Below are 17,715 nucleotides of genomic sequence, written 5' to 3' on the forward strand. Positions count from 1 at the left end.
TTGAAATGTGAACTTGTCCATGGTGTGAAGTTGTCAGTTGTCCTTTATCTTATCCAAGCTCACGCATTATGTAAAACTTATATTAGAATAATAACTATTTGGATGGGTTAGTCAGATGGTTCTTTCTCCTCATGGAGTCATTTATCAATATGAATCCATTCTTTCAGGTAAAAAAGAAATAAAAATGGGGAAAGATGCTTCCCTGGCACATTTGCAAACAGCTTGGTATTTTATTTTGGAATTTATTGGAAACGCTAACATTTTCTGTCCGTCTTTATTTGCCATAACAATGTGTTGGTGAGCAGCTTTTTTTGAATCATTATGGTCCACCACTACAGTTGGGGTTGTGGGGGTGGAGGAGGGGGTGTGGTTCCTCAGCCAATAGAGCTGTTTGTTCATAGCACCAACAATCTGGGTTCAGTCCTCTCCTTGTGCATTGTTTGCATAGCACTGGCACATTCTCCCTTTCACTGCTTAGGATTCCTCCAGGTGCTTTGGTTTCCCCTCACAGTTCAAAGATATGCAGGTTGGTAAGTCAATTAGCTCCTGTAAGTCCCCCTTAAAGTGTCAGTGACTAGTAGAATCATGGATGTTGATGAGAATGTGTGGAGATTGAAATAGGATAAGCGTAAGATTAGTGTCAAACTATATTCAACAGTCAGTACAGACGCGATGGGCCAAAGGTGTACTGCATTATTTTATAACTCTGTGGCCCCATTGTTTTACTGCAAATGTGGCCTCATTATTGTTGAATAATGAGATTCAGGATATGGACTTTATAAAATAAATGGTCAGTGACTCGGTCGGGTACTTGCTGTTAGTTGTACTCCCATGTACCCGCTGCTCTTGTACTGCCAGGTGGTACAAGTTGTGTGTTTGAAAATTTTTTATAAAATATCTGTTCCTTGGTGAACTATAATCAACAGATTTATAGGATAAAGCAATGCACTGAAAAGGCAGACATTTACAAAATCAACTTGTATTTGTGTTCAAAACGTCATGATTGATCCCAGATCTGGTTTGAAAACAAAATTAATGAACAACTCAATGCAATGAGGAGCAAAAACAAACTATTGCTATCAGGACAGATTTAAATTATTCTGTAGACTACTGGTTCTCAACCTTTTTCTTTCCACTCACATACCACTTTAAGTAATTCCTATGCCATCAGTGCTCTGTGATTAGTAAGGGATTGCTTTAGGTGGTAGGTGAGTGGGAAGGGAAGGTTGGGAATCACTGCTCTTGACCCAATTGTTACTGAAGTATTTTGCTTAAGAAAAATTGTCATTGGCCCATTTCCTTTGGAGTTTTGAAACCATGCACATAATGAGTCAATTAGGTATGGTTAAAACAGTGGTTGTCAAACTTTTTCTTTCAACCCACATACAACCTTAAGCAATCCCCGTACTAATCACAGAGTTCCTATGACATAGGGAATACTTAGTGGTATGTGAGTAGAAAGAAAAAGGTTGACAACCACTGCTGCAGCCCATTGCCTACAAATCTTGGCTGCTCATTTTCAATGTGAGCCAGGTACCAAATTGAATCCATTAGTGGAATCAAGGTTTTCTTGGTTATGAGGGACTCCTTAATTGAAGTTCAGTTTTGGAAGGTTGAAATTTTGCATGATGTGTGGTTGCATGTGCTCATTTGTAGTATGAAACAAGGCATCAACATGGTGGGAAAGGAATGTAATAGAGCATATGGATCACTGATTCAATGCTCATTTTTGTTTTAAACCACTCAATGCCATTGTGATTGCCATGTTATTGGAGACATACATAGACCTTTTATTCCCTGCCTATTAATGAGCTCGTTAGTGAACAGCTGCAGGTCCACAGGATCAGCAGGTTAAAGCTATGAGCCATTCGCACCCCATACCTTTAGGCAGGGGCTTCATCTGATCCACTTGCTGTACTTTGGTGCCCAGCACTGCTAGCCCGCAATGTGTCAGGTAAGTCTGTGAACTGACGGTGGCAGTTTGCAATACCGCTCTGTGCGCCCGCTACATCCTGAAATTTGTAAATATTGCCACCAAATGCCAAATTTCAACCGCACAGCTGAACTTTTAAGACTTAGAATGACCTGCTTCCATACTGGTTTTGTGGGTCCAGATGTGGCTAATGAGACTAACATGAAACCCCTATGCTCGCCACACAAACGGAACTTATAATGCCTATTGGTGTGGAAGGATAGGGAGTTTGTGAGACTGTACATTTTTCCTTTGCAAATTTTTGACTCAAAGTTCTCAATGCCATCCTGAACATCCAAGAATGCATTAGTTACCATTCTCCTTAGAATGCAACTTGAACATTTCACATTCACTACTACTAGATTATTCCAAGTCACTTTGACCAGTTCTTCTCCCTCAATGTACCTCCCCTTTGAAAGGTGCCATCTATCTTCAACTGAAATTGAAACATCCTCTCCATGTTCTCATAACAGTGGTCTACCATAGGCTGGGTGCCACAGTCATGTTATTGGTACACTCAATATTTCAACACCTCGCCATGGAAATGGAGATGGGATAATTGCACTTGATCATTCCTGCACTATTCACTTTATCTTCCATTAAATATCAAGAAATTCATCAGAATAACATGTTAAATGGATGAATATTAAATCTATAGCCATTCCCTTATTTACTCACTGTCCAATATTCTAAGTTTTCTGTTCTTAGAAAGCACATACAAGAAAATATGGAAAGGGACAAAACCATGAAGGTAGGGAAATGCAAGTGAAAAAAATATGGCATAAAAGCAGTGAAAAAAAGAGCAGATTCTTGACCACAAACAGGTCTCATGCTATTTTTCCAGAGGTTTGTAGGATAAATTACTTCATGAATGTAACTTTTAAAAAAATATTTCAGTTAAAATTTTTGACCATACAAAATTGAAAAAATACAAATAGAAAAATTATAAATCCATTATACACTTCATGATAGTTGAATCCCCCACTGCCCCCAACCCTGGAAATCCCAAGAGAAAAAGAAGAAAAAAGACAAGAATGGTAAAGAGAAAAAGGAAGAAAGAAAAGAAAGTAGAAAGGAAAGTGCCACTCACCACTCAGATTGGCAATATATATATTCTATTTAATTCTTTGGAGAAGGTTAACATAAGTCCCTAAGATTTAAAAATTGCCCTCAAATTAATACCTTGTAGTGGCTACTATAGTAGATGTTTCTAAATAAAGGTAAACACACACAAAGGTAGTCAACACAAAACTGGTTTATTGCAGACATACACAGACCTTTTATTCCCTGCCTATTAATGAGCTTGTTAGTGAACAGCTGCAGGTCCACAGGACCAGCAGGTTAAAGCTATGAGCCATTCGCACCCCACACCTTTAGCCAGGGGCTTCATCTAATCCACTTGCTATACTTTAGTGCCCAGCACTACTAGCCCGCAATGTGTCAGGTAAGTCTGTGAACTGACGGTAGCAGTTTGCAATACTGCTCTATGTGCCTGCTACATCCTGAAATTTGTAAATACTGGCACCAACTTTGCAGAAATATAACATATTTATTTCTTAAATTATATTTATATTTATTTCTTAAATGTGAATCAGATTTCCAAGTAACTGCAATACATTCTCTTCCCACTGCTGATGCTATTTTGACAAATTCTATTTGGTATTTATATAATTTCAATTTTGGTCTTGTCCATGTGATATTCCCCAATAAAAAAATTTTTAAATTCCTAAATTTGTCCAAAAAGGTCTTGTCTTGGGACATGACTAAGTTGAATGTAAAAAAAAAGTACCTACCTCTTTGCCACATCTAAAACATTGTTCTGATAAATCTGTCTTCAACCTATTTAATTTCTCCGGCATGAGATACAATTGATGTAAAAAATGATATGGAACTAACTCATACCTTAGATTCATTGTATTTGTAATTCTATCCTTACAAAGATCAGATCAGTTTTGTTCATCATTACTAACTTTAAATCCAATTCCCATCTCTGTCTGGATTTATGAACCCCCTGTTTAGGAGTTCCCATTGAAGTAGAAGATACATTTCTTTATATTTTGCTTTTGAATCAGTTTCTACATAATTACCCTTCAGTAATAACATTGTTGGGCCTAATTTATCCCTTACATATGCTTTTAATGGGAAAAAAAGAGTGTGTTATAAAGCATTCCATACTTATTTTTTAATTGATTCAATAACAATCTTCAATATGTCTGATCCCCTTATAGGACCTGATATGTAAAAATTGAATACCCATTGTAAAAGGAATAAGTTTATTTTTAATCAAAGGAATTTTAGGTAATAGCCCTCTGCCACCCACCCCATTCCAATTTCACAATTTATTTTGTTCCAAATATTAATTATATGTTTTAATGAAGGGGCTTCTTTCTCACCAGATATTAATTTCACTTCCCATTTGTATATAAAATCCTCTGCTATTTTCTCCCCTGTTTTCTCCAATTCTATTTTTGCCAAGGCAGGTTTCTCTCCTCCCTCAAAAACAGAAGCAAGAAATGTAATTTGTGCTGCTTGATAATAATTTTTTTTAATTTGGAAGTTGTAATCCTCCTAATTCATATTTCCATGTTAATTTTTCTATGGAGACCTTACACATCTTACCTTGCAAAAGAAATTTTCTTGCATATTTATTTAATTATTTAAAAAAAAAAACTTTATTTAAAATAATTAAGAATAATATTTAAAATTTACTTTAAAAAACAATAACAAATCATCAAACAACCCTCCCTCCCACCCACACCCCAGCCAGCCCCGCAAGGGGAGACACAAAAAACATATTAGAAATAATTACAAATATGAATAAACAACATAACATTTTAAGATGTTTCTAAACCCATATGCTCTAAATAAGGTGACCATAGTTGAACAAAATAAGAATAATTATCATGTAAATTATATGTTATTTTTTTCCACAAGATCTCAATGCATTATGCCAATGGATTATGTTAATTTCCACATTATCTTTTCAAATAATCATTACACATTTCCATGCCACTGATAATGCTAAATGAACAAATGCAATCTGAAACTTATCCAACCCCAAACCAGTTAAAGAAACTATATAACCCAACAAAAAATTCTCCGGGTCTAACAGTAATTTAATCTTAAATAATTTCTCAAAAAATATCCTAATTTTTTTCCCAAAATTGTTGTACCTTATCACAAGACCAAACTACATGAAAAAAAGTTCCAATATTCAACCCACATCTAAAACACAAATCCGAATCACTGAATCCATATTTTTTCAATTTCTCAGGAGTCAAATACAACTGATGCAAAAAAATTATAATTAACCAAACCATACCTTACATTAATCAGTTTAGTTATCCATTCACAACACATAACCTTCCTGAGGTATATACCTTCCTGAGGTATATCATAAGATAAGTCATTTTCCCATTTCCAGATTTTTTTTTATTTCTAGATCTCTCCAAATTTGTCTTATCCATATTCTCTTGTAACATTACATATGTGAAATAAAGCCATTTTTTTGATGCAAAAGAAATCAAAGATTCAAACTTCGTTAACTCAGGTAAACTCATATCCTTTCCATAATTATCCCTTATCAAAGCTTGAAGTTGATAATACACAAATAAAGATTTTACAGGTATTCCATATTTTTCTCTCAAATGGTTAAAAGAAAGAAACTGTCCCTCTTCAAAACAATTCTGAATCATTTCTATCCCATCAGAATGCCATACCTTTAAATATCTATTAAACATTGAAAAAGAAATAAGCTGATTTTGATATAACTGAGTTTGAATTGATAATTTCCCCTTTGTGGATATAACAGCATTTCTATTAATCCATATCTTTAATAAATGCTTTATTATATCCCTGCAATAAATGCAAATTCCATTTATATATAAACTTCAGATTCAGAAATATAAGCCAATTCCACCTTAGCCCAACTAGGGGACTGTTTAACATCCATCATTCTATTAACAAACTTTAACTGTGCAGCCTCTGTGATAGTACAGATCTATCACCAATGTACATAGTGTATATAGTTACTGTATCTAGACTGTGCTTACAGCGATTGGCTGAGAGCTAAGCCACACCTATTGTCTGGGCCTTAAAGGGTTGTGTCCCTAGCTAGGTCGGATCATTCCGGATTGGTCGGCCACCTGTGAAGAGCTCCTGTCTTTTGCTAATAAAATTGTAGAGCTCGTCGAAAGAGCCAAAGACTTGTTGATCCAAACCAAGGCTTTTATTAGACACTCCATCCACTCCCTCCTATGTACTGCAACAAATGCCACCCCCCACGAAAGGATGTTCCTTTTCCCGAGAAAATTCGAATCAGGAACCACTGTACTGGCATGGCTCACCGTCCCTGGCCCTGTCCTTTTGTGACGCCATGTCCGGCACTCAAAGAACAGCCCCTTGGTTGACTGAGTGACTCTACTCCATGCGAACCCACATTACGCCTACGTTGAGTTCCCAGACGGGCGGGAGGACACTGCTTCGGTGTGGGACCTAGCTCAGGACACGGTAGACCCAGTAAACCCCCCAACCCAACCTTCCCCAACTCTTCATTCCCCAGGCCCCGTGCCGCAACAGAGGGACCAACAGCACCCCAATGACCCGGGCCACCCTGCCGACAACAAAACTGGGGAATTGAGCGATGGAGCAGTCGCACCCAACGAGCCCGCTGGCGACACCACTCCAGTGACCCCAATCCCAGCACCACAGTGGTCAGACCCCCTGACCGCTACAGTCCTTGACTTACCCTTTCCTTTCATTCTCTCCCTCGTTTTTTGTTTTTTTTCCAGGGTCAGTTCTCCAAGAAGGGGTGAATGTGATAGTACAGATCTATCACCAATGTACATAGTGTATATAGTTACTGTATCTAGACTGTGCTTACAGCGATTGGCTAAGAGCTAAGCCACGCCTATTGTCTGGGCCTTAAAGGGTTGCGTCCCTAGCCAGGTCGGATCATTCCGGACTGGTCAGCCACCTGTGAAGAGCTCCTGTCTTTTGCTAATAAAAGCCTTGGTTTGGATCAACAAGTCTTTGGTTCTTTCGACGAGCTCTACAGCCTCATAATAATTCTGAAAATGAGGTAACTGAAGACCTCCTAATGCATATTTCCATGTCAAGTTCTGCAAAGCAACTTGCGCTAATTTTCCTTTCCATAAAAATTTCCTCACTACCATATTCAAATCCTGAAAAAAATTCTTTGGAATCAAATATGGAATTGACTGAAATAAATACTGAATACTTGGAAAAATATTCATTTTAATACAGTTTACTTGACCTACTAATGTTAATGGAAGATCTTTCCATTTGACCAAATCCATTTTAATCTTTTTCAATAATGGCACATAATTTATTTTATATAAAAATTGATAATCTGCATCCACAATTATTCCTAAATATTTAATTTTATAATATGTTTACATGCTTCATAATTCCCCTCCGAAATCGGCAATATTTCACTCTTGTCCCAATTTACCTTATATCCAGAAAACACACCAAATTGAATCAAACATTCTTGTAAGAACCTCAAAGAATGCTCCGGATGTGTCAAATAAATCAATACATCATCAGTAAATAAATTAATTTTGTATTCATCATTTGCTACTTTTATCCCTTTAATACTATCATTCTGTCGAATTGCCTAGCTAATGGCTCAGTGACCAATGCAAACAAGGCTGGTGACAATGGACAACCTTGATGAATTGATTGTGTTAATTTAAAAGGCAAAGAAGTCTGACTATTCGTCACCACCCTAGCAATCGAGTTTTTATATAATGCTTTAACCCAACCCATAAAAAGAGAGCTGAAATTATACTTCTCCAACACCTTAAATAAAAAATTCCACTCGACCTGATCAAATGCTCTTTCCACATCAAGTGCAACTACCATTGAGTGGTTGGGTTGCTGTCTCAATGCACTGATGAATGTTATCAATCTAAGAATATTATCAGATGCACATCTATTCTTGATAAAACCAGCTTGATCAACATGTAATAACTGTGGCAAATATTTAACAAGCCTATTTGCCAATATCTTAGCTATTATTTTATAATCCATATTTAATAAAGAAATTGGTTGATACAAAGCTACATTTAATGGATCTCTATCCTTCTTTGGAATCACTGTAATAATCGCACTCGAACAAGATTCTGGTACTGACTGTTAATCCGATATTTGCCTAAGCACATCCATAAATATAGAAGACAAATCCTCATAAAACAACATAAAACTCTACTAAAAATCCATCATCCCCTGGTGACTTTACATTTGGCATCTCCTGTATAGCTTCTTTAATCTCAATATCTGTAAATGGAGATTTCAAATCCTTCACTTCTTCCTCTCCTAAAATTGGTAAATGCAACTTGGATTAAAAAAAAGATTCAATAGAACCATCATCCTGCTTTCCCTTAAAAGTATATAATTTCTGATAAAATGAATAAAATTTCTCATTAATTTCCTGAGATTTATAAGTAACTATTGAATTCCTTTTAACAGCATTAATTGTTCTTGACATCCGTTCCGTTTTTAATTGCCAAGCCAAAAGCTTATGAGCCCTTTCACCCAATCCATAATAACATTGTTTAGATCACACATGCCAAACTCTGGCCTGCGATATAATTATATTTGGCCCGCAAGATCATATTAAATATGTATTAGAGTTGGCCCGCTGGCCGCTGCGCCAGTATAGCGCTTGCACACTGAAGGTGAAAATGAAGACGCCGGAGGTGTGAAGGGATCTCAGAGTCCCGAATCCCAGGGATCGGAGCGCCGCACTCAGCCCGCCCGGCTCCTGGACACACAGATGCGGCTGGAGTTGGGGACCATCCTCGCTGGGTCTGCGCTTCAGCGGCGATGCCGGACCGAACGTCTCGTTGGTGATGCCTTCCCCCTCGCTCCGTGCGCGGCGGACCCTGCCTCCCGCTCCTTTTGTTGGAGACAAGCCCAGCGCCATGAGATCGCAGTTTAATCCCCCACCAACCATGGGGGGGGGTGGGAGCAACGCGCTCTTCTCAGCCAATTCCTCCACCGCCCCGTACGCCGGCGTTTCAACGGGGGGTTCGGGTGCCTTCGTCAGGCGACCGACCTGTTGGTCCAAGACAAGGGGAGAGCATACAAACTCCACACAGACAGCACCTGAACTCGGGTGAACGTGGAGCTGCGACCCTACATTCCACATCAGGACTGTGTGTAAGATTGGGAGCAGTGAGACGGAAGCTTATTTTGTTCCTGTGATTTAAGCCTTTCTTGGGGTGGGGGGGGTCCTTCTCTGATCACTTGCCTAACAATTAACCTAATCAGATGTGGAGTTACCACAATACAACAGTTCTCAACCTTTTTCTTTCCACTCGCGTCCCTATGCCATTGGTGCTCTGTGATTAGTAAGGGATTGCTTAAGGTGGTCTGTGGGTGGGAAGAAAAAGTTTGAAGACCACTGCTTTAATCATCCCTCATTGACTCGTCATGTGCACAGTTTCAGAACGCTAAAGGAAATGGGCCAATGACAATTTTTTTCAAGCAAAATATTTCAGTAACAATTGGGTCTAGAGCAGTGATTCTCACCCTTTCCTTCCCACTCACATCCCACCTTAAGCAATCCCTTACTAATTACAGAGTTCCGATGGCATAGGGCACACATGTCAAACTCTGGCCTGCGGGCCAAATTTGGCCCGCGATATAATTATATTTGGGCCGCAAGATCATTTCAAAAATGTATTAGAGGTGGCCCACTGGCCGCCGCGCCAGTATAGCGCATGCACAGTAATACAACAAATCCCAGAATGCATTGGCGCCAGCCTGCTAATCGCCCCCACCTCCTCTGTTTACGTTGCAGGGTCTCACCGTGGACTCTGGTTTTGGGGCCTGGCCGGTGTCAGGGGAAGCCAAGGCCGCTTCCCAGCGCCCGGAACTGGAGGCCTCGGGCCTGACCTCGCCAGGACCGTTGCCCACTCCCCCTCCCTGCCGCAGGCTGATCCGCAACTCACGGTGACGGGGCCGCTGATCCGCCGAGATGCCGCCCTGCAGCGAGAGCCGATGCCCCTGCACTGTTGTTGTCCAACCCGACCGCCTGCAAACCCCGCCCTCCCGCACACAGGCCTGAGTAAGTATTATGAACTTTAATCTCAGGATAAAATGATCTTCCAATAGTTTCATGTCACAGTGATAAATATATTCCTGGTTAAAAATGGTCCTGCACCTGGATACAACCTCATTAGGCATAAAAATTGAAAAGTGTGTAAATCAAAGGATATCTGTACCAATGGAAAAAGGGCATGGCAAATAACCCTGCTAGAGTTCATGCCCACAATCAGTCACCCATTTGATTGTTTCAGGAATCATGTTATTCTCCCACATTCTCAATAGCCCTCAGATTTTACTATTCGACAGCACACTAGCAACATTTGACAAATCCTCTATAGTGAAATATTATTTATTGAATATTTTATTTCTCATTTGTTAATGCTTCTGGAAAGAGTTTATCCAAAACTATTATTAAACATTTATTTTAATAAGAAAAAGTTTAACATTACATATGTTGAAAGAAGAGAAAACATGCAGATGTTGTTGAAAATTTTCAATAAATATTTAGTTCGGCCCTCGACTTAGTCCAAGTTTTTAATTTTGGCCCTCCGTGAATTTGAGTTTGACACCCCTGGTTTAGATCTTTGAATTAGGCGCTCATACTGATATGTTTGTAAAGTATTATAATGTAATTTCAACTTAGCTAATGCTGCTTTATTATCTTCTGTAACCTTCTTCTGAAATTCTTTTTCCAACACATTTATTTGTTTCTCGAAAGCCAAACTCTCTGCCAAATATTGTTTTTTTAATTGACCATGCAAATATGCTTTCAAAGCATCCCATACAAGGACAAACTTACTACTTACTGAATCTGTATTTAGTCAAAAATGAAGCAATCTGCTCTTTCACAAAAGTAACGAACTCCAGCTTTTTCAAAAACGTTACATTAAACCTCCACCGATAAGTTGATCGAATAACTTAAGGACCCACATAAGATATAAACAACAGAGAATGATCAGATGTAATTCTACTCTTATATTCAGCTTGCACAATTTGAGCTTGTAAATGTGCCAAAATCAAAAACAAGTCTATTCTAGAAAATGAATCATGTCTAGATGAATAAAAAGAAAAATCCTTTTCTGTCAGATTTAATCATCTCCAAATTTCAACTAAATTCAAATCCTTCATCAAAGAACCCAATTGTACTGCCATCTTAGATTTCCTTATACTTTTCAAAGATTTATCCAATAATAGTCCAAAACACAGTTAAAATCTCCTCCAATTAAAATATTTTCATTAGTCTGATTAATGTGAGAAAAGCTTCAGATATAAAACATCCATCATCCACATTAGGCGTATAAACACTCAATAATGTCCATGGTTCTGCAAAAATCTTACAATTCACCATCAAAACTCTGCCAGCAATCTCCGTAAATGATTCCAACTCAAATAATATTTTCTTATGAATTAGAATCACCACCTCCCATGCTTTAGAATTAAAAGAAGAAGCAACCACAGACCCTACCCAATCTCTCTTCAATTTTAAATATTCTTTTTTCGTTAAATGCATTTCATGCAAAAAAGCTATATCAACTTTCATCTTTTTAATATGAGCCAATACATGTTTATACTTAATTGGATTATTCAATTCCTGGACATTAAAAGTTGCAAAATTCAAATTAGATATTCTTTTACTTTTTTATGTATATAGTAAAAATATACAATACAGTAAAACAAAATATTACTCCCCTTGCAAAAAAAACCCTAGATAAAATACAAAAACAACTGCCCTTTTATTATATGTATAAAAAACCCCAATAAAAAATAATTATTTTTATCCCAAAACCACAGTCATGTAGTAAACTCCCCAAAAATCTGGGTGTGGTGAAGCCCACTATGGCAGATGACTATCAGAAGCTTCAGAGCCGTCCACCCTCCCCAGTCAAACTATTCAGCAATTTAATCAGTCATAATCAACCCAATGATTCCAATCCCAAAGACTATTCCGGGTCTTCAATATCCTGCAAACTCTGAGACAATTCATCCTTCTTTCCATTCTTTCCGTTCTTTCCATTCCCATTCCGCTTATCAAATACCCTCCTCTTAGGTGACGACGATGGTGAACATCTACCTCCTCGCAAGTCTGGCAACGAATTAGCAAAAATTAATGCATCATGGTCATTCTCAAAAAATTTGAAATCGAAAATTTCTGTAAAAACTTTCAATACAGCAGGATAACAAAAGGCAAATTTATAGTCCTATCTCCATAGCACTTTAGCTGAATTAAATTCTCTATGCTTCTTAATAATTTCCTGACTCAAATCAGCATAGAAGAACACTCTATTGTCCTGGACCATCACTGGAGTTTGATTTTGTCGAGCCTTTTGAACTGCAATCTGTAGAATCATCTCTCTATCTTGAGATCTCAAACACCGAATCAAAACTGCTTGTGGTGATTGACCCAGAAAAGGTTTCTTCCTCAATGCTTTATGCGCTTAGTCCAATTCCAAACCATCCAGAAAAAATTATCTTCCTCAGGAATCCACTTTAAAAAAAATTTAATCAGATCAGAACCCTCAATATCTCTGGCAGTCCCACTATTTTTACATTATTCTGCCAATCTTGGTTTTCCAAAGAGTCAATCTTCTTCAACAAATCTCTCTTCTGAAACTACCTTCCCACAAAAGAATCTTCCACTTTTTCCATTTTTCCCTATTATGTTCCACTTGATCTTTACAGTCATTAAAAAGCCTCCTCAATTTAAAAAAAATTATCCTGTACAGTATCCACAGCTTTCAAGCATTTCTTAATATCAGCTTTAACCACATTCATATCATTCTTTACAGATGACATTTCTTCACAAATATTGTTCATTTTAACCTTCATTTCCATAAATTCTTGATTAATTTGTGTAGACATCTGGACTGACATATTGTCCATCTGGTGGGCAATTCCTTCCAAAATAGAAAACACTGCTTCATATCCAGAGTCCCCTAATCCCTCTTGAGGCCTACCTCCTTTAACCACAGCTCCCAATTTAAATTCTTCCTGCCTTAATTCCATCAGTGCACCTGCAACTATGTTAAGGTGTCCACCGTGGCGGCTGGTCTGCATCCCACCCCCCCAGAGCCCATACTTTTTCCAGCAACTCCCGAACACGCATTGCACCGCGCATGCCCAGGAGCACTGCCAAACGCACAGGCTCGTCCTCCGACGCACCCCTGCACGTCCCCAGACCACCAGGCACTGCAGCAGGCTCGCATAATAAACTTTGTTCAGCTAACTCAACCACACGACCAGCTTCACAGGCGTGTGCACCAGAATCGGCCGAGCTCAAAATATTGCCGGCGCCATCTTGCGACTGCATGTTAGGCGCCGGCGTCATACTTATCTGACCGGGAGTTAGGCTGAACCTTGGGAATTAATTCCGACGACTCCGTGACTTCAACCTGGTAAGTAGGCCTCAGATCTTCAACACTCTTATAAGGTCATTTCTTCTGCAATTGAGCTTTAGATTTCTTCACATTTGCTGTCATTTTCATTCCTCACTTTTCAAACACTCTTAAAAACTATTTTTTGATAACTTTCAAAACTTTTAATTTCAGGTATTTACTACTTCAACTGGGGAGAAGTGGAATTGCATGTCTTCTTCCTATGCCATCTTGCCATGCCCCCCATATTTATTTAATTCCTGAAAGAACCTCATGAATGTAACTTGACAAAAATTACATGATTGAATGTTTAGAATATAATATTAAATGTGGAAAGTTTGCTCACTTTCATCTGCTCAATATTCCAGAATTATTGCACCAGTCTCTTAAATCCCATCTACTATTGGAATCTCCCTGACCTAAAACTATCTTTATTTAATCAACACACGCTTTTAGAAAACTTTAATTGTTGTTCACAAAAAAAATATTTGCAAACAAATGAGCACTCAATACAATAAGGAGGGCTATTTTTATTTAAAACATACAAAATTTTCACCTTTGTGTGAATCAATGAATGTGTGGAGACCAGAGGAAGACTCCCAGTCTGCCAGCTTCTTGCCAATTCAGCTCTTAGTCCAGAAATAAAATGGAGGAATTACACACAATTTATTGCTTTGTGGTCAGATTTCAAATCAGCTCAGTAAATGAAACTGTTACTGTTTATTTTAGCAAATTCTACCTGTCAATGTTTTAAATATCCTTCACAAATTGTTTTATTTAGGTATGGTATTGCAGGATCGGTGAACGTGACTGGAGATGAAGTCAAGAAACTCGATGTCCTGTCTAATGATCTAATCATTAATATGCTAAAATCCTCCTACAGTACATGCATGCTAGTGTCAGAGGAGAATAAAGAAGCTATAATTGTGGATCCTGAGAGGAGGGTGAGTGTTTGACGCATGTGATGAGTGGGTAATGCCATGACCCTATGGAATATCCAAGGTTCTTGGAATTATGCCATAAGAGAAAGTAATTGAGACACATTGTCAATAAAAAGTAGGTAGAAAATTAATCCCATAAATCTTCCCATCATGATATATTAGGGGAAACACCTAAGTCTTAATAAAGAAAAAAAGAGTCAATGCTTCATGAATAATATATAATTAAAACTTGTCTGGGATCTTGCTCTCCCATACAGTGGTGTTTTTTCAAAAGCACAAATCCAGACAATGCATCTTTATTACAATTAGTCACAACAAAATAAAATACATTTAAATCGCTGCAGAAATCTGAAATGTAAGCATTTTGATGAAAACATGATTCACAAAGAAATTCTCAAAAAAGATTCTGAAACTTTGACGCAAAATTTACAGCAAGAATGATTAGAAAGAGAATCAAGTAGTTACCAGAATAGAATCAAGTAGTTACCAGTATAGAATTAAGTAGTTACCAGTTTACTGGATGATTCTGGAGCCTTGATTTCCAGAGCACACAAATAAACAACAAAACATGCAAGTCCAGAGGTTGTTGTCAATGGTCCGTCTTTTTCCTGACAACTTGCATATAACATATACCATAGTACGGAAACAGGCCACAATGGCCCTTCTAGTCCGCACTGATTTCGGTGAACATGGTTTTGCAATTCTTACTCAATGTAATTGGCAGTTATCACTAAACTGACACCAACTTTACTAATTTTAGAAAAAAAAGTGTTATTCCTTGCTAAGTAAAGTATAACTGAAATTTTAATGAACTACTTTGAATGAAATTTAATTTTTAAATTTGATTGAAATTTAGACATACATTTATGAACTACTAAGTCACAATTATTCGTTAACAAATTCCCTGACTCCTCAAATAAATGTTATGTTTGATTTTCATGTCCGGCATTGTGTATTATTAAAAAATGAATTTGCTTCTGATATTTTAGTTGCTATCTTGTTCTCATCTATGTTCTACTCATTATCTTACATTCTGCAAAATGTTTGGAAAGTTAGCTGAATATTGCACCTTTTTCTTCCTTGCTAATTATCTGTGAGAATTCATTGAACTGATTGGCAACTTGCTCTACTCGATGACAACATTGAAGTGAGACCCTAGGGCTGCTGTCTCGCTACAGGCAAAAATGAAAGGAGAAGGAGGAAGTCTGTATCAGAGAGACTGTTAGATTCCATGACAGCTTTCTTCAAGAACACCATGAGAATCATGACTTAACTGCTGTTAAAATAACCTTTTTATTTGTGTTTTATAGATATTACTGGGTCAGGAGAATCCCCGAAGTAATAACCATGACAGGAACAGGCTCTTTGTCCCTTCAAGCCCATGCCAAATTATTATTCTACCTAATCCCACTGACCAACAAACTGACCATAGCCCTCCATACCCCTCCAATCCATGTATCTGTCCAAATTCTTCTTAAAAATTAAAATTGAGGCCACATTCACTACTTCATCTGGCAGCTCATTCCACACTCCCACCACTCTTTGTGTGAAGAAGTTCCTCCTAGTTTCCTCTAAACTTCTCCCCTTTCAACCTTAACCCATGTTCTCTTGTTTGTATCTCAGCTATCCTCAGTGGGGAAAAAAAACCTACCAAGATGTAATCTGTCTATCCCCCCTCAATTTTAAATACCTCTATCTTCTAAATCCCTCATTCTTCTATGCTCCAGGGAATAAAGTCCTAACCTGTTTAATCTTTCCTTGTAACTCAGTTCCTGAAGTCTAGGCAATATCCTAGTAAAATTTTCCCCATAAGATCAATATCAATTTTATTGATATCTTTCCTGTAATTAGGTGACCAAAACTGCATGCAATACTCCAAATTTAGCCTCATCAATGTCTTTTACCATTTTATCACAACATTCCAATTCCTATACTCATTATTTTGATTTATGAAGGATAATATGTTAAAAGCTCTCTTTACAACTCTATCTACCTGTGATGGCACTTTCAGGGAATTATGGATCTGTATTCCCAAATCCCTCTGTTCTACTGCACTACTTACTGCCCAACCATTTACCGTGTATTTCCTTTCTTGGTTTGTCTTTCCAAAATGCAACACCTCACACTTGTCTGCATTAAATTCCATCTGCCATTTTTCCAGCTGGTCCAGATTCCTCTGCAAGCTTTGAAAGCCTTCGTTGCTGTCCACAATGCCTCCAATCTTAGTGTCATCTAAGACACTCGAAAAAAATCTATTAAATTGATTAAACGTGACATACCACACACACACACACACACACACACACACACACACACACACACACACACACACACACACACACACACACACACACACACACTGACTATCCCTAATCAATCCCTGGCTATTCAAATTCTTGTAACACCTGTTCCCTAAGAATACCTTCCAATAACTTACCTACAACTGATATCAGGTTTACCTGTTGATAATTTCCTGGTTTACTTTTGGGGTCTTTTTTAAACAACAGAATAACGTGAGCTACCCTCCAATCCTCTGGGACCACACCCATGGCTAAGGACATTTTAAATATTTCTGCCAGAGCTCCTGCAATTTCTATAGCAGTTTCATTCAAAGTCCAAGGGAATATCTTGTCAGGCCCGGGGGATTTAACATTTTCTACATGTGTGGGATTAAAATTAAATTTTCAAAGTTATATTTAGGGAAACATAAAATTAAGCAGCAATCAGCACTACGGAACTATGTATCTGAAAGGGTGTCTAAGGCATATTTGAAAAGAAGAATTTTGAAGATTTTTTTGAAGGATATAAGTATTGCAGTTAGTTTAATTTACACATGTATTTTTCTCCAGGGTAAATATCTGGTGTGCTTTGACCCTTTGGATGGTTCGTCAAACATTGATTGCCTGTCAGCCATTGGAACTATTTTTGGTATTTACAGGAAAGTAAGTATTTTTCTTTGTCAAATTCAGTCAGATTCATTAATAATGTGGAGTTACAACAGAGCATACTAATGATTAAAGTATAATTATTTTTCTTTTCTCAAAGCTTAAAAATATATATCTTTCCTTTCACATTATGATTATCATACTGGGCGATCTGTTTCCACTCTTTACTAAGGCTTCACTTGTCGGGTGACATGTAAAAATGATTGAAATTGATTTCCTATTAAATTTCCTTTCCTCACACCTTCTGCCCAAAAGCTCAAAGACGTGATTGGGCACTATGTGATCCACTATTCTTCTTTATATTGCACTTTCAAAAGCTGGGATACAATTCTATGAGCACACCAGGTTCCCTAAAGATGGAAAGCTTAGAACAAATTTGGAACAATATTTTTCCCAGATGTGCCCATGAA

The 17,715-nt window shown here is 37.8% G+C and overlaps 1 protein-coding gene across 1 annotated transcript in view; it reads left to right on the plus strand.

Annotated features, from left to right (window-relative positions):
• Positions 1–17,715, plus strand: part of LOC138759307 (fructose-1,6-bisphosphatase isozyme 2-like) — a 79,780-nt gene that overhangs the window by 7,441 nt on the left and 54,624 nt on the right. Inside the window, exons 2-3 of the mRNA XM_069929518.1 lie at positions 14,201–14,363; positions 17,210–17,302. Of these exons, the coding sequence (XP_069785619.1) occupies positions 14,201–14,363; positions 17,210–17,302 (256 nt within the window). The remainder of the gene's footprint in view (positions 1–14,200; positions 14,364–17,209; positions 17,303–17,715) is intronic.

Source organism: Narcine bancroftii, chromosome 1 (assembly GCF_036971445.1).
Source record: "Narcine bancroftii isolate sNarBan1 chromosome 1, sNarBan1.hap1, whole genome shotgun sequence".
Taxonomy (NCBI): domain Eukaryota; kingdom Metazoa; phylum Chordata; class Chondrichthyes; order Torpediniformes; family Narcinidae; genus Narcine; species Narcine bancroftii.